We start from the raw sequence: 21,059 nt of genomic DNA on the forward strand, positions 1-21,059 counted from the left end.
CACTACCCAATAGAGTCACAAATCAAGATTCCGGCGGCATGTGTTGTATTCCATAACATCATTAGAGATCAAAGTGGTGATGAGGCATGGTTGGATCACCAACCACCGTTAATTCCACCAAAAACATATGTTGATGTTCCAGAGGGAGATGATGTCAACCAACATCATCACAATGAGGCAAACAATGGAAACACTCTTAGAGATCAGATCGCGATGCAAATGTGGGCTGATTATAACAACTAGTCGGACATGAGTTTATTTTGTAAAAAAAATTCTCACCTTTTCTTAGGTAAAGTAGTGGTAGAGAGAAATTTAACTAGTACCCCATTTCTGGTTCAATAATGTAGTGTTGGAAATATGCCCTAGAGGCAATAATAAATGGTTATTATTATATTTCTTTGTTCATGGTAATTGTCTATTATTCATGCTATAATTTTGTTATCCGGAAATCGTAATACATGTGTGAATACATAGACCACAACGTGTCCCTAGTAAGCCTCTAGTTGACTAGCTCGTTGATCAACCGATAGTCATGGTTTCCTGACTATGGACATTGGATGTCGTTGATAACGGGATCACATCATTAGGAGAATGATGTGATGGACAAGACCCAATCCTAAGCATAGCATAAAGATCATGTAGTTTCGTTTGCTAGAGCTTTTCCAATGTCAAGTATCTTTTCCTTAGACCATGAGATCGTGCAACTCCCGGATACCGTAGGAGTGCTTTGGGTGTGCCAAACGTCACAACGTAACTGGGTGACTATAAAGGTGCACTACGGGTATCTCCGAAAGTGTCTGTTGGGTTGGCACGGATCGAGACTGGGATTTGTCACTCCGTATGACGGAGAGGTATCTCTGGGCCCACTCGGTAATGCATCATCATAATGAGCTCAATGTGACTAAGGCGTTAGTCACGGGATCATGCATTGCGGTACGAGTAAAGAGACCTGCCGGTAACGAGATTGAACAAGGTATTGGGATACCGACGATCGAATCTCGGGCAAGTAACATATCGATTGACAAAGGGAATTGTATACGGGATTGACTGAATCCTCGACATCGTGGTTCATCCGATGAGATCATCGTGGAACATGTGGGAGCCAACATGGGTATCCAGATCCCGCTGTTGGTTATTGACCGGAGAGGCGTCTCGGTCATGTCTGCATGTCTCCCGAACCCGTAGGGTCTACACACTTAAGGTTCGGTGACGCTAGGGTTGTAGAGATATATGTATGCGGAAACCCGAAAGTTGTTCGGAGTCCCGGATGAGATCCCGGACGTCACGAGGAGTTCCGGAATGGTCCGGAGGTAAAGAATTATATATGGGAAGTCCAGTTTCGGCCACCGGGAAAGTTTCGGGGGTTACCGGTATTGTACCGGGACCACCGGAAGGGTCCCGGGGGTCCACCGGGTGGGGCCACCTATCCCGGAGGGCCCATGGGCTGAAAGTGGAAGGGAACCAGCCCTTAGTGGGCTGGGGCGCCCCCCTTGGGCCTCCCCTGCGCCTAGGGTTGGGAACTCTAGGGTTGGGGGGCGCCCCCCTTTGGCTTGTGGGGGAAGCCAACCCCTTCCCCCCTTTGGCCGCCGCCCCCCCCCCCCTTGAGATCCCATCTCCAGGGCCGGCGCCCCCCCCAGGGGGCCTATATAAAGGGGGGGAGGGAGGGCAGCAACTTGACAGCCTTGGGCGCCTCCCTCCTCCCCTGCAACACCTCTCTCTCTCGTATAAGCTCGGCGAAGCCCTGCCGGCATCCCGCTACATCCACCACCACGCCGTCGTGCTGCTGGATATCCATCAACCTCTCCTTCCCCCTTGCTGGATAAAGAAGGAGGAGACGTCGCTGCACCATACGTGTGTTGAACGCGGAGGTGTCGTCCGTTCGGCACTCGGTCATCGGTGATTTGGATCACGGCGAGTACGACTCCGTCATCCACGTTCATTGGAACGCTTCCGCTCGCGATCTACAAGGGTATGTAGATGCACTCCTTTCCCCTCGTTGCTAGTATACTCCATAGATGCATCTTGGTGAGCGTAGGAAAATTTTAAAATTATGCTACGATTCCCAACAGTGGCATCATGAGCCAGGCCTATGCGTAGTTACTATGCACGAGTAGAACACAAAGCAGTTGTGGGCGTTGAGTTTGCCAATTCTTCTTGCCGCTACTAGTCGTTTCTTGTTTCGGCGGCATTGTAGGATGAAGCGGCCCGGACCGACCTTACACGTACGCTTACGTGAGACAGGTTCCACCGACTGACATGCACTAGTTGCATAAGGTGGCTAGTGGGTGTCTGTCTCTCCTACTTTAGTCGGAATGGATTCGATGAAAAGGGTCCTTATGAAGGGTAAATAGAAATTGGCAAATCACGTTGTGGTCATACGTAGGTAAGAAACGTTCTTGATAGAAACCTACAAACCACGTAAAAACTTACAACAACAATTAGAGGACGTCTAACTTGTTTTTGCAGCAAGTGCTATATGATGTGATATGGCCAGAAGATGTGATGAATGATATATGTGATGTATGAGATTGATCATATTCTTGTACTAGGAATCACGACTTGCATGTCGATGAGTATGACAACCAGCAGGAGCCATAGGAGTTGTCTTTATTATTTTGTATGACCTGCGTGTCATTGAATAACGCCATGTAAATTACTTTACTTTGTTGCTAAACGCGTTAGCCATAGAAGTAGAAGTAATCGTTGGCGTGACGACTTCATGAAGACACAATGATGGAGATCATGATGATGGAGATCATGATGATGGAGATCATGGTGTCATGCCGGTGACGAAGATGATCATGGTGCCCCGAAGATGGAGATCAAAGGAGCATAATGATATTGGCCATATCATGTCACTATTTGATTGCATGTGATGTTTATCATGTTTTTGCATCTTATTTGCTTAGCACGACGGTAGTAAGTAAGATGATCCCTTATATTAATTTCAAGAAAGTGTTCACCCTAACTGTGCACCGTTGCGAAGGTTCGTTGTTTCGAAGCACCACGTGATGATCGGGTGTGATAGATCCTAACGTTCGAATACAACGGGTGTTGACGAGCCTAGCATGTACAGACATGGCCTCGGAACACACGCAATACACTTAGGTTGACTTGACGAGCCTAGCATGTACAGACATGGCCTCGGAACACGGAGGACCGAAAGGTCGAGCATGAGTCATATAGAAGATACGATCAACATGGAGATGTTCACCGATCTTGACTAGTCCATCTCACGTGATGATCGGACACGGCCTAGTTAACTCGGATCATGTTTCACTTAGATGACTAGAGGGATGTCTATCTGAGTGGGAGTTCATTGAATAATTTGATTATATGAACTTAATTATCATGAACTTAGTCTAAAATCTTTACAATATGTCTTGTAGATCAAATGGCCAACGTTGTCCTCAATTTCAACGCGTTCCTAGAGAAAACCAAGCTGAAAGATGATGGCAGCAACTATACGGACTGGGTCCGGAACCTGAGGCTCATCCTCATAGTAGCCTAGAAAGATTATGTCTTAGAAGCACCGCTAGGTGAAGCACCAATCCCAGAGAACCAAGACGTTATGAACGCTTGGCAAACACGTGCTGATGATTACTCCCTCGTTCAGTGTGGCATGCTTTACAGCTTAGAACCGGGTCTCCAAAAGCGTTTTGAGAAACATGGAGCATATGAGATGTTCGAGGAGCTGAAATTAGTTTTCCAAGCTCATGCCCGGGTCGAGAGATATGAAGTCTCCGACAAGTTCTTCAGCTGTAAAATGGAGGAGAATAGTTCTGTTAGTGAGCACATACTCAGAATGTCTGGGTTGCACAACCGCTTGACTCAGCTGGGAGTTAATCTCCCGGATGACGCGGTTATTGACAGAATCCTTCAGTCGCTTCCACCAAGCTTCAAGAGCTTTGTGATGAACTACAATATGCAGGGGATGGAAAAGACCATTCCTGAGGTATATTCGATGCTGAAAACAGCGGAGGTAGAAATCAGAAAAGAACATCAAGTGTTGATGGTGAATAAAACCACTAAGTTCAAGAAGGGCAAGGGTAAGAAGAACTTCAAGAAGGACGGCAAGGGAGTTGCCGCGTCCGGTAAACCAGTTACTGGGAAGAAGTCAAAGAATGGACCCAAGCCTGAAACTGAGTGCTTTTATTGCAAGGGAAGTGGTCACTGGAAGCGGAACTGCCCCAAATACTTAGCGGACAAGAAGGCCGGCAACACCAAAGGTATATGTGATACACATGTAATTGATGTGTACCTTACCAGTGCTCGTAGTAGCTCCTGGGTATTTGATACCGGTGCGGTTGCTCATATTTGTAACTCAAAACAGGAACTACGAAATAAACGGAGACTGGCGAAGGACGAGGTGACAATGCGCGTCGGGAATGGTTCCAAGGTCGATGTGATCGCCGTCGGCACGCTACCTCTGCATCTACCTACGGGATTAGTTTTAAACCTCAATAATTGTTATTTAGTGCCAGCTTTGAGCATGAACATTGTATCTGGATCTCGTTTAATTCGAGATGGCTACTCATTTAAATCCGAGAATAATGGTTGTTCTATTTATTTGAGAGATATGTTTTATGGTCATGCCCCGCTGGTCAATGGTTTATTCTTGATGAATCTCGAACGTGATGTTACACATGTTCATAGTGTGAATACCAAAAGATGTAAAGTTGATAACGATAGTCCCACATATCTGTGGCACTGCCGCCTTGGTCACATTGGTGTCAAGCGCATGAAGAAGCTCCATGCAGATGGACTTTTGGAGTCTCTTGATTATGAATCATTTGACACGTGCGAACCATGCCTCATGGGTAAAATGACCAACACTCCGTTCTCCGGAACAATGGAGCGAGCAACCAACTTATTGGAAATCATACATACCGATGTGTGCGGTCCAATGAGTGTTGAGGCTCGCGGAGGATATCGTTATGTTCTCACTCTCACTGATGACTTAAGTAGATATGGGTATGTCTACCTAATGAAACACAAGTCTGAAACCTTTGAAAAGTTCAAGGAATTTCAGAGTGAGGTTGAGAATCAACGTGACAGAAAAATAAAATTCTTACGATCAGATCGTGGTGGAGAATATTTAAGTCACGAATTTGGTACACACTTAAGGAAATGTGGAATAGTTTCACAACTCACGCCGCCTGGAACACCTCAAAGAAATGGTGTGTCCGAACGTCGTAATCGCACTCTATTGGATATGGTGCGATCTATGATGTCTCTTACCGATTTACCGCTCTCATTTTGGGGCTATGCTTTAGAGACTGCCGCATTCACTTTAAATAGGGCTCCGTCGAAATCCGTTGAGACGACACCGTATGAATTATGGTTTGGGAAGAAACCTAAGATGTCGTTTCTAAATGTTTGGGGATGCGATGCTTATGTCAAGAAACTTCAACCTGAAAAGCTCGAACCCAAGTCGGAAAAATGCGTCTTCATAGGATACTCTAAGGAAACTATTGGGTATACCTTCTACCTCAGATCCGAAGGCAAGATCTTCGTTGCCAAGAACGGGTCCTTTCTGGAGAAGGAGTTTCTCTCGAAAGAATTGAGTGGGAGGAAAGTGGAACCTGATGAGGTGATAGTCACCCCTTCCGTACCGGAAAGTAGCGCAGCGCGGGAAAATGTTCCTGAGGTGCCTACACCTACTGGGGAGGAAGTTAATGATGATGATCATGAAGCTTCGGATCAAGTTGCTACTGAACTTCGTAGGTCCACAAGGACACGTTCCGCGCCAGAGTGGTACGGCAACCCAGTCCTGGAAATCATGTTGTTAGACAACGGTGAACCTTCGAACTATGAAGAAGCGATGGCGGGCCCGGATTCCGACAAATGGCTAGAAGCCATGAAATCCGAGATAGGATCCATGTATGAAAACGAAGTATGGACTTTGACTGACTTGCCCGATGATCGGCGAGCCATAGAAAACAAATGGATCTTTAAGAAGAAGACAGACGCGGATGGTAATGTGACCATCTATAAGGCTCGACTTGTCGCTAAGGGTTATCGACGAGTTCAAGGGGTTGACTACGATGAGACTTTCTCACCCGTAGCGAAGCTGAAGTCCGTCCGAATCATGTTAGCAATTGCCGCATACTATGATTATGAGATATGGCAGATGGACGTAAAAACGGCATTCCTTAACGGCTTCCTTAAGGAAGAGTTGTATATGATGCAGCCGGAAGGTTTTGTCGATCCTAAGAATGCTAACAAAGTATGCAAGCTCCAGCGCTCAATCTATGGGCTGGTGCAAGCATCTCGGAGTTGGAACATTCGCTTTGATGAGATGATCAAAGCGTTTGGGTTTACACAGACTTATGGAGAAGCCTGTGTTTACAAGAAAGTGAGTGGGAGCTCTGTAGCATTTCTCATATTATATGTGGATGACATACTATTGATGGGAAATGATATAGAAATTCTTGGAAAGTATAAAGGCCTATTTGAATAAGGGTTTTTCAATGAAGGACCTTGGAGAAGCTGCTTATATATTAGGCATCAAGATCTATAGAGATAGATCAAGACGCCTCATTGGTCTTTCACAGAGTACATACCTTGACAAGATATTGAAGAAGTTCAATATGGATCAGTCCAAGAAGGGGTTCTTGCCTGTATTGCAAGGTGTGCAATTGAGCACGGCTCAATGCCCGACCACGGCAGAAGATATAGAAAAGATGAGTGTCATCCCCTATGCCTCGGTCATAGGGTCTATTATGTATGCCATGCTGTGTACCAGACCTGATGTAAACCTTGCCGTGAGTTTGGTAGGAAGGTACCAAAGTAATCCCGGCATGGAACACTGGACAGCGGTCAAGAATATCCTGAAGTAGCTGAAGAGGACTAAGGATATGTTTCTCGTTTATGGAGGTGACGAAGAGCTCGTCGTAAAGGGTTACGTCGACGCTAGCTTCGACACAGATCTAGATGACTCGAAGTCACAAACCGGATACGTGTATATTTTGAATGGAGGAGCAGTAAGCTGGTGCAGTTGCAAGCAAAGCGTCGTGGCGGGATCTACATGTGATGCGGAGTACATGGCAGCCTCGGAGGCAGCACAGGAAGCAGTCTGGATGAAGGAGTTCATTACCGACCTAGGGGTGATTCCCAATGCGTCGGGCCCGATGACTCTCTTCTGTGACAACACTGGAGCTATTGCCCTTGCGAAGGAGCCCAGGTTTCATAGGAAGACCAGGCATATCAAGCGTCGCTTCAACTCCATTCGTGAAAGTGTTCAAAATGGAGACATAGATATTTGTAAAGTACATACGGACCTGAATGTAGCAGATCCGTTGACTAAACCTCTCCCTAGAGCAAAACATCAACACCAGGACGCAATGGGTGTTCGATTCATCACAATGTAACTAGATTATTGACTCTAGTGCAAGTGGGAGACTGTTGGAAATATGCCCTAGAGGCAATAATAAATGGTTATTATTATATTTCTTTGTTCATGGTAATTGTCTATTATTCATGCTATAATTTTGTTATCCGGAAATCGTAATACATGTGTGAATACATAGACCACAACGTGTCCCTAGTAAGCCTCTAGTTGACTAGCTCGTTGATCAACCGATAGTCATGGTTTCCTGACTATGGACATTGGATGTCGTTGATAACGGGATCACATCATTAGGAGAATGATGTGATGGACAAGACCCAATCCTAAGCATAGCATAAAGATCGTGTAGTTTCGTTTGCTAGAGCTTTTCCAATGTCAAGTATCTTTTCCTTAGACCATGAGATCGTGCAACTCCCGGATACCGTAGGAGTGCTTTGGGTGTGCCAAACGTCACAACGTAACTGGGTGACTATAAAGGTGCACTACGGGTATCTCCGAAAGTGTCTGTTGGGTTGGCACGGATCGAGACTGGGATTTGTCACTCCGTATGACGGAGAGGTATCCCTGGGCCCACTCGGTAATGCATCATCATAATGAGCTCAATGTGACTAAGGCGTTAGTCACGGGATCATGCATTGCGGTACGAGTAAAGAGACTTGCCGGTAACGAGATTGAACAAGGTATTGGGATACCGACGATCGAATCTCGGGCGAGTAACATATCGATTGACAAAGGGAATTGTATACGGGATTGACTGAATCCTCGACATCGTGGTTCATCCGATGAGATCATCGTGGAACATGTGGGAGCCAACATGGGTATCCAGATCCCGCTGTTGGTTATTGACCGGAGAGGCGTCTCGGTCATGTGTGCATGTCTCCCGAACCCATAGGGTCTACACACTTAAGGTTCGATGACGCTAGGGTTGTAGAGATATATGTATGCGGAAACCCGAAAGTTGTTCGGAGTCCCGTATGAGATCCCGGACGTCACGAGGAGTTCCGGAATGGTCCGGAGGTAAAGAATTATATATGGGAAGTCCAGTTTCGGCCACCGGGAAAGTTTCGGGGGTTACCGGTATTGTACCGGGACCACCGGAAGGGTCCCGGGGGTCCACCGGGTGGGGCCACCTATCCCGGAGGGCCCCATGGGCTGAAAGTGGAAGGGAACCAGCCCTTAGTGGGCTGGGGCGCCCCCCTTGGGCATCCCCCTGCGCCTAGGGTTGGGAACCCTAGGGTTGGGGGGCGCCCCCCTTTGGCTTGTGGGGGAAGCCAACCCCTTCCCCCCTTTGGCCGCCGCCCCCCCCCCCCCCCTTGAGATCCCATCTCCAGGGCCGGCGCCCCCCCCCCCAGGGGGCCTATATAAAGGGGGGAGGGAGGGCAGCAACTTGACAGCCTTGGGCGCCTCCCTCCTCCCCTGCAACACCTCTTTCTCTCGTATAAGCTCGGCGAAGCCCTGCCGGCATCCCGCTACATCCACCACCACGCCGTCGTGCTGCTGGATCTCCATCAACCTCTCCTTCCCCCTTGCTGGATCAAGAAGGAGGAGACGTCGCTGCACCGTACGTGTGTTGAACGCGGAGGTGCCGTCCGTTCGGCACTCGGTCATCGGTGATTTGGATCACGGCGAGTACGACTCCGTCATCCACGTTCATTGGAACGCTTCCGCTCGCGATCTACAAGGGTATGTAGATGCACTCCTTTCCCCTTGTTGCTAGTATACTCCATAGATGCATCTTGGTGAGCGGAGGAAAATTTTAAAATTATGCTACGATTCCCAACATGTAGCAATAACTAGTACCCCATTGTTGGTTCAACAACAGTGCCTAGAAATTTAACTAGAGCACTGCCTGTGAAAAAGAGGAAGCAAAGCCAGATCGCTGTTGTACTTGAGGATTACATGGATTTTCGGAAGAAAAAATCTGCAAAACTGGTTGACGAGTTGAAGGAATCAAAGCCAGATGACATGTTCTCAATTGGAAACTGTGTGGCTGCGCTAGAACCAATGGAAGATCTATCAGTTGCAGAAAAAGCAAAGGCACTGCGGCTTTTCAAATGCCCAATGAATCGAGAAATATTCATCAATACCAAGGATCCAAATCTTCGGCTTTATTGGTTGAAGGAGGAGATTTCTGAGATGTAGAGAGCATAAGGTGTGTAAGCAGTTCACCTTCTTGTTTTTTGTATAATCATTCAAGTTCTTCCGTTTTGTACCAAGCTAAAGAACTATGGGTTGAGCATATGTAATCTTGATAATTGCTTTGGGTTTAAACTCTATGAACCAGTGTTTTTTTCAGTTCATCATCTCTGTCCATTTTGACTTTATTCATACACCATTGAATTGATCTGTTGTTGTCTTAGCTTCAAGCTTGATTTGAAAAGCGTGTATTAGTGACAAAGCAATGAAAACATGAATCAATGTATTGTTAAGGTTTTGAGTTTTCCTGTAGATTATTGTCAGAGAGGACAACATTTTATTATGTGTGCATCTGTTTCTTTGCGAAACATGCATGTAAATAAAAATATGTGCTTATATATAGTTTTAAACGTGATATTAAGTAGCAAGAACACTGTTCTTTCTTGTTTTGCAGGTTTACTAAAGCTATCCGATAAAAATGTTCAAAGAAGTTGATGGTGGAAGTTTCAGTAGAGTAACTATTTCAACAACAAACATTTTGCTATGGACCAGTCAGACATGGGCATTTTTTATGGAACAACATGATTATTATTGCTGGATTTCTAGCCGTAGTTTGTATTTTTGATGTTAAAACCATGATTAGCACACCTCAGTAGTGCTATGTTATTTGTGCGAATCAATATGTATAACTTGTGGTTAGCGTCTGTCAATGGGTTGAAGTGTTATTTTGCTGATTATCTGTGTGTTTCATGTTTTTTCCTTAAAATTCCTGAATTATTCTCTAGTACTTTGTGTCATTCCTGATTTTTTTTTCAAGGAAATATACATAAATTTTGATTACTTCTGAATTGGTATCATGTTTCTGTAAAGAAACCGAGTCATTTTCATGATTCCTGAATATTACAATTTTGTTTACACTTTTTATGGACGTGATCTCCACCCCTCCTCCCTGTTGACCAAACTGGCATGGTAATCTCCCCGTGGTGTGGGAGAGGCCATGGAAATCCCCCCGAGGGGGATTAGAGCCCTGGGATAATCGGCCCTTGAAACCAAACGAGGCCTCAGAGAAGGCCGCTGCTCTATCGAATCACAACCTGTCGGCCCACGAGGCCCATGGCCTAGCCTGCTCTACGAGCCGGAGGACTTCCGAGTGAATAAAGGGAGGCCGAGCGAACACTCGTCGATCCCCACCACTTCACAGGCTCACGCTCGCCGAGGAAACGCACGCCCGCCCCCCCGAGAGCCGATAGCCGGCAGCCGACGGCGAGGGAGCACCGGCTTGGCCCACCCGCCGGCGGCCGGGTATGGCGGGGCAGCCGCCGCAGGGCCCGGAGGACGACTTCCTCGACCAGTTCTTCTCCCTCACCAACTCCCTCTCCGCCGCCGGCCGCCCCTCCGGCGACCAGCCCTTCTCCCTCGCCCTCAGCCTCGACGCCGCCTCGGACGCCTCCGGCAGCAGGGGCGGCATCGGCGACGACGCCGGCAACGCCGCGGTGAGCGCCCCCTCCGCTTTCCCCCCCTTTTTTCCTCCGCCTTTTGCGCTGGCTCTCGCCCAACACAAAGAAACGCGCGTGCCGTGGGTTATCTTATCGCTTGCCTCTGCAGGAGCGGGACGGCGTGCAGCTCCCCGGCCTCTTCCCGCCGGTGTTCGGCGGTGGCCTCCAGCCGCCGCACCTTCGCCCCAGCCACCCTCCCCCACAGGTACGATTCTGCTGGCAAATTGTGCGTTTTTCAGCTTTGAATTTTCAGAATTTGTGCTAGCTGCGTCATATCCGGTGGCCTGTTGTGGGTTTCAGATGTTCCACGCGCAGCAGCCGAAGCAGGGCGGGCCGGCTGGAGGGCCGCAGCCGCCGGCGCCGAGGCCGAAGGTGCGGGCGCGTCGCGGTCAGGCGACTGATCCCCACAGCATCGCGGAGAGGGTAATGGAATTCATTCATTCTGTTAAAACTTGTGTTGATTACGCACTCTGCCTACCCTAGGTCATTACTCGTTACTGTGCATCCATGCTGTTACCAAATCAAAGGCCTGGGGTCATGCTTTGCTTGCACAGTGTCAGTCTGTGACCAAGCAATCAACTCTAACTTGACACCGAAGCGACAAGGTTCCTGTATTCAATTGCATCAATTCACTTGCTGTACAAGTCATCACATGCTTTAAAAATGGTTTGGCGTTAGCCAAATGATGGGCAGTCATTCGGCAGACGCATCTGGCGTTTTCTCTAAGGCTCACTAAGTCACGTATTGCCATGTGGTTGTAGTACGCTAGATGTCTGCATGCTACCTTTGACTACTCATATGTCATTTTGCAATAATCCTGTTACTCACTGAATGTTATGTGATTACTAAGTAACTAACTTTAAGGTTCGCCGCCCTTTCTAAACTTAATTATTAAATATCTCTAGCAGTTGTATGATTGTGTTTGTATGTCAGGCTGTATTCTCCCACTCTGTATTTTTTTAAGCCTATTTTACGATTCTGGTAGGTGTTTATTCAGGAGTATTCTGAACCATACTTGTTCCAATGCAGCTAAGAAGAGAGAGGATAGCGGAAAGGATGAGGGCCCTACAGGAATTGGTCCCCAATACGAACAAGGTAATCATTCTTAGTTATACTTGTAGATGTTATCATATGGGTGAAGACTTCTGTAGTTCACATGCCTGCCATTGAGACCTCACAGAATTTCAGCAAGTGGTCTGGGGTCATGATGTGCTGAAAATACTATATTATCTTTGTGCTTCTTTATTTTGACCAATAACTTTTCAGCTCCAAAAAGATATTATTTTCTATCACGCTCCATAAGCTTTGTATATGCCTTCCTTTTGAGTTAATCTAGTGAGTACCCTGGTAATTATATATATATTTTATTTTTTTGAAGAACAATACATGCACAATCGCCACATACAGAGTATTTAATATGTAACATCCAAATATGACAACTAGAAGAAATTCTGAGTCTCCTTTTGAACTACATGCAGACAGATAGGGCAGTTATGCTAGATGAGATCCTGGATTATGTGAAGTTCCTTAGGCTTCAAGTAAAGGTAAGGTTCACTATGCTATTGGATATGAACTGCCAACAACCATTGTGATTTTAGTTTGATGGAACCTTGATTCCCTGATGTTAGGTGTTAAGCATGAGCAGATTGGGTGGTGCTGGTGCTGTTGCACAGCTGGTTTCTGACATTCCACTTTCAGTTAAGGTAAACTTGCCAAAAACTGACTATGGACTAATATAGCATTGTGCGCTATTACCTTCTTCTATTTTACTGCATTTCAATTGAGGTAGGCTTATAGTAAAACCGTAGTACTGATTGATCTTTTATTTGGTTCCATATGTTGCATGTAATTCTTGAAATGTTTTTCCTTGGCTTCTTCCACCTACTTCTCTTTTCTTTCTTTTCCATGGTGGAAGTTGCTAGATGTACTGCTGGTTGGGAAAGCACCACCTGTGGTGCCATGAATATACCAATCAAAGTACACTTTTGTCTTGGTTTATTATACTGAGCATGGCTATAAAAAGTACAGTATGCAGTTTAGGTTTCCCCTGCAATAACCATTCCCCTTCCTTTACTCCTTCAGAAATTGGCTATCAACATCCTTTTTATTTTAATCTTCTTGCTTTCTTCTTTCTGGGCAGTGGTGCTGAAGGCAGAATCCATTCAGCACCTTATTTCCATTATTGACTTTTTTTATGTCACACTCTGTTCGTCCTTCTTGTTAAAAATCATTTATACTTATTGCTATCAGAGGCCCGTTAGAGCACCTGAGACATCCCAGAATTTGCTCCATGATAGTTATAACATAGTGTGCATCATTCTTTCTTGATCAATTGTACCTTGACTTGAAGAATAAATCTGTCTGGGAGTCCTTTTCCATCTCTAAATTGCCATATCTTTCGGTTGTTGAACTTTTATCTTGCTTTAATTTCGTTAGGGGGAAGCAAGCGATGGTGGGAGCAAACAGCAGATATGGGAAAAGTGGTCAACGGATGGCACGGAAAAACAGGTTGCGAAGCTGATGGACGAGGACATCGGTGCCGCAATGCAATTTCTCCAATCAAAGGCTCTCTGCATGATGCCAGTCTCCCTTGCCATGGCTATCTATGACACACAACATTCACAGGACGGCCAACCAGTGAAGCCTGAACCCAACAACACTGCCTAGTATAGTAACAGCAGCTGCAACACCCATCCCCGCAGCTGCTAGTAGGCATGCATGAACCTGTTATCAAAGTGTTAAGATAAAAACTGCTGGTTCTGATCCACTAACTACAAGGAGGCAGGAAAAGACCTAAAGGATCCTCTCCACTGGAAGTTGTATCGACGGTATATGATGTCACCTACTACCCCTTTTCCATCTTTTGTTCAAAGGTACTTTTAATTTTCAAGGATATGGTAAGCAATAACCTGATCATGCTCCTACATCTTTCAATACCCCTATGAGTGTGAGTGATGCGGAGAGCTACAAAAGAGTCTTGGCCTGCTCTCATTTTGTTTCTTTTCGGGTCTGTAGTGCACCAGCCATACACTTTGTGGTGGGGGCTGCTTTTCCGGTAGTGGGTGTTTGGGCTAATCAAAAAGGGATTGATTGATGTATGCGTGTGTCTGCAGCCCGCGCAAAACGGTTGACAAAATTTGAACACGAGATGAAACGGGAGGCGGTGTCCGATGGTGATGTTCCTTCTCATCACCATTTCTCCAAAGTGGAGACGTAGGCTCTGGTCAACTGAGGCTGAGCGTGCGTTAGTGGGTCTGATATCTGTATGCACTACCATTTTTCTATCTCCGTCGACCGAGTCATGCTATAGATAAGAACTTCCATATAAAGTTTTCTCTTCTATTAATGATCAGTCCATAAAAGCCATCATCTATTTTTCTGTAATGGCCTACTTCCCCAGATCTCCTTTGCCGACTGATGCGTGGGCAACAGCTGTGCTGTACTGTTCACTGCCGTAACCGCAAGGTTTTCTTGAGATTGTGGACTGTTTGTGGGAATCTACAGCCTGGACGATCGAATGATTTTGTGTGACTTGTTTGTTTGCATCATTGCATGTCACTGTAAATAGCTCACTGACTTGATACGTGGTCGTGTGCTGTTACTAGTTCATAGGTTGTGAGATGACCATACACAGACTTTATCAATACCTTGCCAAGCTTCTTTCTCACTTTGTTGGACAAAAGTCGGGTTTGCCTTTTCCATGCTGCTAGCAAAGATCTTTTAGAGAGACCTGGTTGTCGGGTTTCCTGTCGAAGGAATTTACCCAGGATCTTTGTTTTTCGAAAAGTTGGATTGTTCGGCGCAACAGCTTAGCTGGAACTAACCCATTCTGCTAAAAAGGGCCTGGGACTTCGAAAGTCATATTCTGCTCAAATATTGTTACCTGGGGCTTCTATTTCTACCTGGCTGAAATATTGGGTTTCAGTCAGTAAAGATTGTTATTTCCATACAGCTGTGGGAGTGCTGTATGTTGTGCTGCCATTTGCTCACAGAAAACAGCCTCCCTGCCTTGTTATTCTTGTGGTCCAATTGGCCTGATCAGACCATCTCTCTGATGATATACCGCAGTCCTTTGTCCCGACTCTTCCTGAACCCATATTGTGTTCATGTCTTTCTGTAGCCGTATAATGAAGAAAGAATGGAACTTCTGTCGATCAACACAGTTGCTGACTATACAGTCTAGATGTTGTTCGTGTTTCAGGTAGCCAGTCTCATATTCGACGTGACGCGTGTTTTGTCTTACTTCGTCGTAAGATATGCTATATATCATTTCGCGGTACCGGATGCTCAATGTTGTTCTTGCCTTAGCGCAAGTATATAAACACAGGAGTATATTCCAGCGTGGCTGTGTTTTTTCTTTCTTCATTCCCCTTTTCAGATCTGGTTCCTGTTGGTGTTTAAAGCAGTTTCTTGACAATCGTATCTCAAAAATAAATAAAAAAGATATTTGCCTAGAGTGATTTGGGTGCCCTGTTTTCTGTTCCGAACACGCGGAGGAGACCTACGAACCAGCTACCTAACTCAGTGAGCAACAGCACTGGCTTTGCGAGGACAATGATCGAGCTATATCTTCACAATCTCATGGGATGTGTGATAACATCCACTGCTGCCGCCATGCCGGTTATTCTTGTGCCCACCTTCTTCATGACAACAAACATCTCGGTTCGGCACAATACGAGTGCACCCCGCCATGGACGCCAACGGCGGGTTCAGACCATGCTTTACCACGTGGAGTACGTCGTCGGCAACCCCAACCTGGTACAAAATGTTTCAGACCATGCTTGACTTGAGCACAATCGCTTCATCCATCATGGTATTGGAGGCCAAGTTAGTGGTGTTGTTAATGTGATGTCATAATAAAATGAAACCTCCTTTCAGCCCCTTAGGGTCGCTACTGTTGCGCCACGCAAAGCATTCGGCCTCCGTTTAAAGAAAAAACATGCGCTTAATCCATCCTTGTTTGGATTTAGTTTTCCAGAAATTGGAGGTAAGGGCAATAATCACCATTGCAGAACACGCTGGAACTTGCATCGTCTCGGCACGTACGTTCTGCCTTCTATCCCACATGTACCTGTTGTTTGGACATTCAAACTTACTTCCGAAATATAGGTTTGCCGTCTGGCCATTGAAATTTTTGAACATGTCCAAAATTCTCGGGAGCGCGTGTCCAGAACTTCTAGGGACATTGCTTTTTCAACAATCGATTTTTTTCAGCCCGCCTACTCTCTCTCCTTTGTGCGAAAATCTTGAGACAAATCCATAGGGGTTATTGAGTGAAACCTTGATCATCTTTTGCAATGATTCATTCTAATGACATGTGCAAGTCTTGTTACTCTTGGATGGTGTGTGTGTGCCTCCTTGGTGCTTAGAGTCGCTTGGAAGCCTTCAACCCTTGAAGAAGGCTAGTAAAGCTTTCTTCTGCCGATGCAATTCATTTGATGGAAATATGTGTCATGCTCTAATGTAGGCATAATGCACGTTCGAGCATGCTAGATAAGAGATGGGACGGCTAGGAACTGGTGTTGCCTATGTTAATGTAAATAAAATTGAAATATTTGTTGGATCTCAACTATCAAGTTAGATATCTTCAACCATTCAATGTTGTAAAGTTCCTCTCATTTAGTATGAGATCGCTTCACACCACAACCTTGTGGTGTAAGAAGTCTGTGAAGGCTATAAATCGTCTACTTATTGTGCAGATTTACCCCCAAGTGAGCATGAACTTAATTTGTGTATTAGCTCAAGGAGGGATAGGTGGACCTTGGTGGTTGAGGTCATTGTGACCTTACTACTTTGCGTTTGAACCACCTTCAATGAGGAGGTAGGCTTGCACTAACAATTTGAGCCTCGAGATATAAGTCTTGTATGTGTGCATTGTGATCCATGACTCAATCTCTTTTTTCGCTGGTCAAATGAGCATATATTAATTAAACTGGCTCATTTTAACAAAAGATACATAGATAACTAGGACAATATCCCATTTGGCCATCAGATGAGCAGCCCCGTTACCAGCCCATTGAATGTGCTCAATTCAATGATCTCAACCTTGCAAGAGGCTCTTCGTCTCCTCTTCTAGCGACATGACTGTAGATCTATTGACAATATCTTGCATTGGAAAGTCCACTGCTTGCAAATAACCAAGCTCAATGATAATAGGTTTCTCCATTCACTGAAGTGCAATGGAGATGCCTTCCAGGCAAGCTGCAAACTCCGCTTGTAGAGGTGATGTGCAACAACGAAGATAGCGACATGATGAGAAATGATAACACATATCTCATCCTGAAGCACCATGCCTATACCCCCAGTGGACTCGTTCTCCATGAAAGCTCATCGATGTTCAATTTCGCCGTCCCTGACTGTGGTTTTCTACAGCCCCCCCCCCCCCCCCACACACACACACTGATCTTGTCGGACCAGACATGGGACTCGATGGCGGAGTTTGGTTCCCGAGTGCATTCACCATCTTGCCTTTGGCGAAGTCAACATTGGGTTCTGCTTGATGCGTATGAGGGATTCAATTGAGCTGTTCAGAAACCTCGTTGAGTTCTCAGTTGGTTGTGTTGGTTTATGATGTGTGACTTCATTTATGCAATGCCGAATGCACTAGGATGTCATGAGGATGACCATCTGCATAGTGTTTGTGCATGTATCCAATAGATGAAGCAACCATTCAGAGCCATTGTGTTGGATGTTCTGGACCTCGGGTAGTAGCCAGTGTTGGAAATATGCCCTAGAGGCAATAATAAAATGGTTATTATTATATTTCCTTGTTCATGATAATTGTCTATTATTCATGCTATAATTGTGTTATCCGGAAATCGTAATACATGTGTGAATACATAGACCACAACATGTCCCTAGTGAGCCTCTAGTTGACTAGCTCGTTGATCAATAAATGGTTACGGCCTGACCATGGACATTGGATGTCGTTGGTAACGGGATCACATCATTAGGAGAATGATGTGATGGACAAGACCCAATCCTAAGCATAGCACAAGATCGTGTAGTTCGTCTGCTAAAGCTTTTCTAATGTCAAGTATCATTTCCTTAGACCATGATATTGTGCAACTCCCGGATATCGTAGGAATGCTTTGGGCGTGCCAAACGTCACAACGTAACTGGGTGGCTATAAAGGTGCACTACGGGTATCTCCGAAAGTGTCTGTTGGGTTGGCACGAATCGAGACTGGGATTTGTCACTCCGTGTGACGGAGAGGTATCTCTGGGCCCACTCGGTAGGACATCATCATAATGAGCTCAATGTGACCAAGGAGTTGATCACGGGATGATGTGTTACGAACGAGTAAAGAGACTTGCCGGTAACGAGATTGAACAAGGTATAGGGATACCGACGATCGAATCTCGGGCAAGCATCATACCGGTAGGCAAAGGGAATTGTGTACGGGATTGATTGAATCCCCGACATCGTGGTTCATCCGATGAGATCATCATGGAACATGTGGGAGCCAACATGGGTATCCAGATCCCGCTGTTGGTTATTGGCCGGAGAGATGTCTCGGTCATGTCTACATGCCTCCCGAACCCGTAGGGTCTACACACTTAAGGTTCGATGATGCTAGGGTTATAGGGAAAGTTTGTTCGTGGTTACCGAATGTTGTTCGGAGTCCCGGACGTCACGAGGAGTTCCGGAATTGTCCGGGGATAAAGATTTATATATGGGAAGTCCTTATTCGATCGCCGGAAGTGTTCGGGGGTTTATCGGTATTGTACCGGGACAACCGAAAGGGTTCCGGGGGTCCACCGGGAGGGTCCACCTGCCCCGGAGGGCCCTATGGGCTGAATATGGAGGGGAACCAGCCCCTAGGTGGGCTGGGCGCCAAACCCCCCTAGGGCCCATGCGCCTAGGGTTGGGGGGAAACCCTAAAGGGGGCGCCCCCCTTGGCTTGGGGGGCAAGCCTCCCCCCTTGGCCGCCGCCCCCCCCCCTCTAGATCCATCTGGAGGGGGTCGACCCCCCTCTCCCTTGCCCCTATAAATAGAGGGGAGGTGGGAGGGCAGCCGCACCACATCCAAGGCGCAGCCCTCCCCCTCTCCAACACCTCCTCCTCCTTCCGCGGTGCTTGGCGAAGCCCTGCCGGAGTACCACGCTACTCCAACACCACCACGCCGTCGTGCTGCTGCTGGAGTTGTCTTCCCCAACCTCTCCCTCTCTCCTTGCTGGATCAAGGCGTGGGAGACGTCACCGGGTTGCACGTGTGTTGAACGCGGAGGCGCCGTTATTCGGCGCTTAGATCGGAATCAACCGCGATCTGAATCGCTACGAGTACGACTCCTTCATCCGCGTTCTTGTAACGCTTCCGCATCGTGATCTTCAAGGGTATGAAGATGCACTCCCCTCTCTCTCGTTGCTAGTCTCTCCATAGATTGATCTTGGTGATGCGTAGAAATTTTTTAATTTCTGCAACGATCCCCAACAGTGGCATCATGAGCTAGGTCTATGCGTAGTTTCTATGCACGAGTAGAACACAAGTTGTTGTGGGAGTCGATTTTGTCAATTTACTTGCCGTTACTAGTCTTATCTTGATTCGGCGGCATCGTCGGATGAAGCGGCCCGGACCGACCTTACACGTACGCTTACGTAAGACAGGTTCCACCGACTGACATGCACTAGTTGCATAAGGTGGCTAGTGGGTGTCTGTCTCCCACTTTAGTCGGATAGGATTCGATGAAAAGGGTCCTTATGAAGGGTAAATAGAAATTGGCATATCACGTTGTGGTTTTGGCGTAGGTAAGAAACGTTCTTGCTAGAAACCTATAGCAGCCACGTAAAAATTTGCAACAACAATTAGAGGACGTCTAACTTGTTCTTGCAGCATATGCCGTGTGATGTGATATGGCCAAAAGGATGTGATGAATGATATATGTGATGTATGAGATTGATCATGTTCTTGTAATAGGAATCACGACTTGCATGTCGATGAGTATGACAACCGGCAGGAGCCATAGGAGTTGTCTTAATTTATTGTATGACCTGCGTGTCAATGAAAACGCCATGTAATTACTTTACTTTATTGCTAACCGTTAGCCATAGTGGTAGAAGTAATAGTTGGCGAGACAACTTCATGAAGACACGATGATGGAGATAATGATGATGGAGATCATGGTGTCATGCCGGTGACGAAGATGATCATGGCGCCCCGAAGATGGAGATCAAAAGGAGCAAAATGATATTGGCCATATCATGTCACTATTTGATTGCATGTGATGTTTATCATGTTTTTACATCTTATTTGATTAGAACGACGGTAGCATAAATAAGATGATCCCTCGCTAAAATTTCAAGAAAGTGTTCCCCCTAACTGTGCACCGTTGCGAAGGTTCGTTGTTTCGAAGCACCACGTGATGATCGGGTGTGATAGATTCTAACGTTCGAATTCAACGGGTGTAAGCCAGATTTACACAAGCAAAACACTTAGGTTGACTTGACGAGCCTAGCATGTACAGACATGGCCTCGGAACACGGAAGACCGAAAGGTCGAACATGAGTCGTATAGAAGATACGATCAACATGGAGATGTTCACCGTTGATGACTAGTCCATCTCACGTGATGATCGGACACGGCCTAGTCGATTCGGATCATGTATCACTTAGATGACTAGAGGGATGTCTGTCTGAGTGGGAGTTCATTAAATAATTTGATTAGATGAACTTAATTATCATGAACATAGTCTAAAAATCTTTGCAATATGTCTTGTAGATCAAATGGCCCACACTAATGTTGCCCTCAACTTCAACGCGTTCCTAGAGAAAACCAAGCTGAAAGACGATGGTAGCAACTACACGGACTGGGTCCGTAACTTGAGGATCATCCTCATAGCTGCCAAGAAAGCATATGTCCTTGATGCACCGCTAGGTGAAGCACCTGTTTTCCCAGCAACTCAAGACGTTATGAACGCCTGGCAGTCGAGTAGTGATGATTACTCCCTAGTTCAGTGCGGCATGCTTTACAGCTTAGAACCGGGGCTCCAAAGGTGTTTTGAGCAGCACGGAGCATATGAGATGTTCCAAGAGCTGAAAATGGTTTTCCAAGCTCATGCCCGAGTCGAGAGATATGAAG

General features: G+C 46.2%; 2 protein-coding genes across 2 annotated transcripts; both read left to right on the plus strand.

Moving 5' to 3' along the window:
- Window positions 1-249: 249 nt before the first annotated feature.
- LOC141023094 (uncharacterized) lies at window positions 250-9,493 on the plus strand. The gene is made up of 2 exons (XM_073499406.1): window positions 250-262; window positions 9,174-9,493. The coding sequence occupies exons 1-2, from the start codon at window positions 250-252 to the stop codon at window positions 9,491-9,493; spliced, it is 333 nt and encodes a 110-aa protein (XP_073355507.1).
- Window positions 9,494-10,484: 991 nt separating this feature from the next.
- LOC109777597 (transcription factor UNE12) lies at window positions 10,485-13,919 on the plus strand. The gene is made up of 7 exons (XM_020336212.4): window positions 10,485-10,980; window positions 11,093-11,188; window positions 11,284-11,406; window positions 12,013-12,078; window positions 12,462-12,527; window positions 12,612-12,686; window positions 13,420-13,919. Exons 1-7 carry the CDS (start codon window positions 10,792-10,794, stop codon window positions 13,648-13,650), a joined length of 846 nt encoding a protein of 281 aa, XP_020191801.1. The 5' UTR covers window positions 10,485-10,791; the 3' UTR covers window positions 13,651-13,919.
- The last annotated feature ends 7,140 nt before the right edge of the window (window positions 13,920-21,059 follow it).

The sequence above is a fragment of the Aegilops tauschii genome, chromosome 5 (genome assembly GCF_002575655.3).
Source record: "Aegilops tauschii subsp. strangulata cultivar AL8/78 chromosome 5, Aet v6.0, whole genome shotgun sequence".
NCBI lineage: Eukaryota > Viridiplantae > Streptophyta > Magnoliopsida > Poales > Poaceae > Aegilops > Aegilops tauschii.

Coding starts and splice junctions, on each gene's coding strand:
- LOC109777597 (XM_020336212.4), top strand. CDS start 10,792: ATGGCGGGGCAGCCGCCGCAGGGCCCGGAGGACGACTTCCTCGACCAG. Junction 11,189..11,283: donor CCAGCCACCCTCCCCCACAG/GTACGATTCTGC, acceptor TGTGGGTTTCAG/ATGTTCCACGCGCAGCAGCC. Junction 12,687..13,419: donor ACATTCCACTTTCAGTTAAG/GTAAACTTGCCA, acceptor TAATTTCGTTAG/GGGGAAGCAAGCGATGGTGG.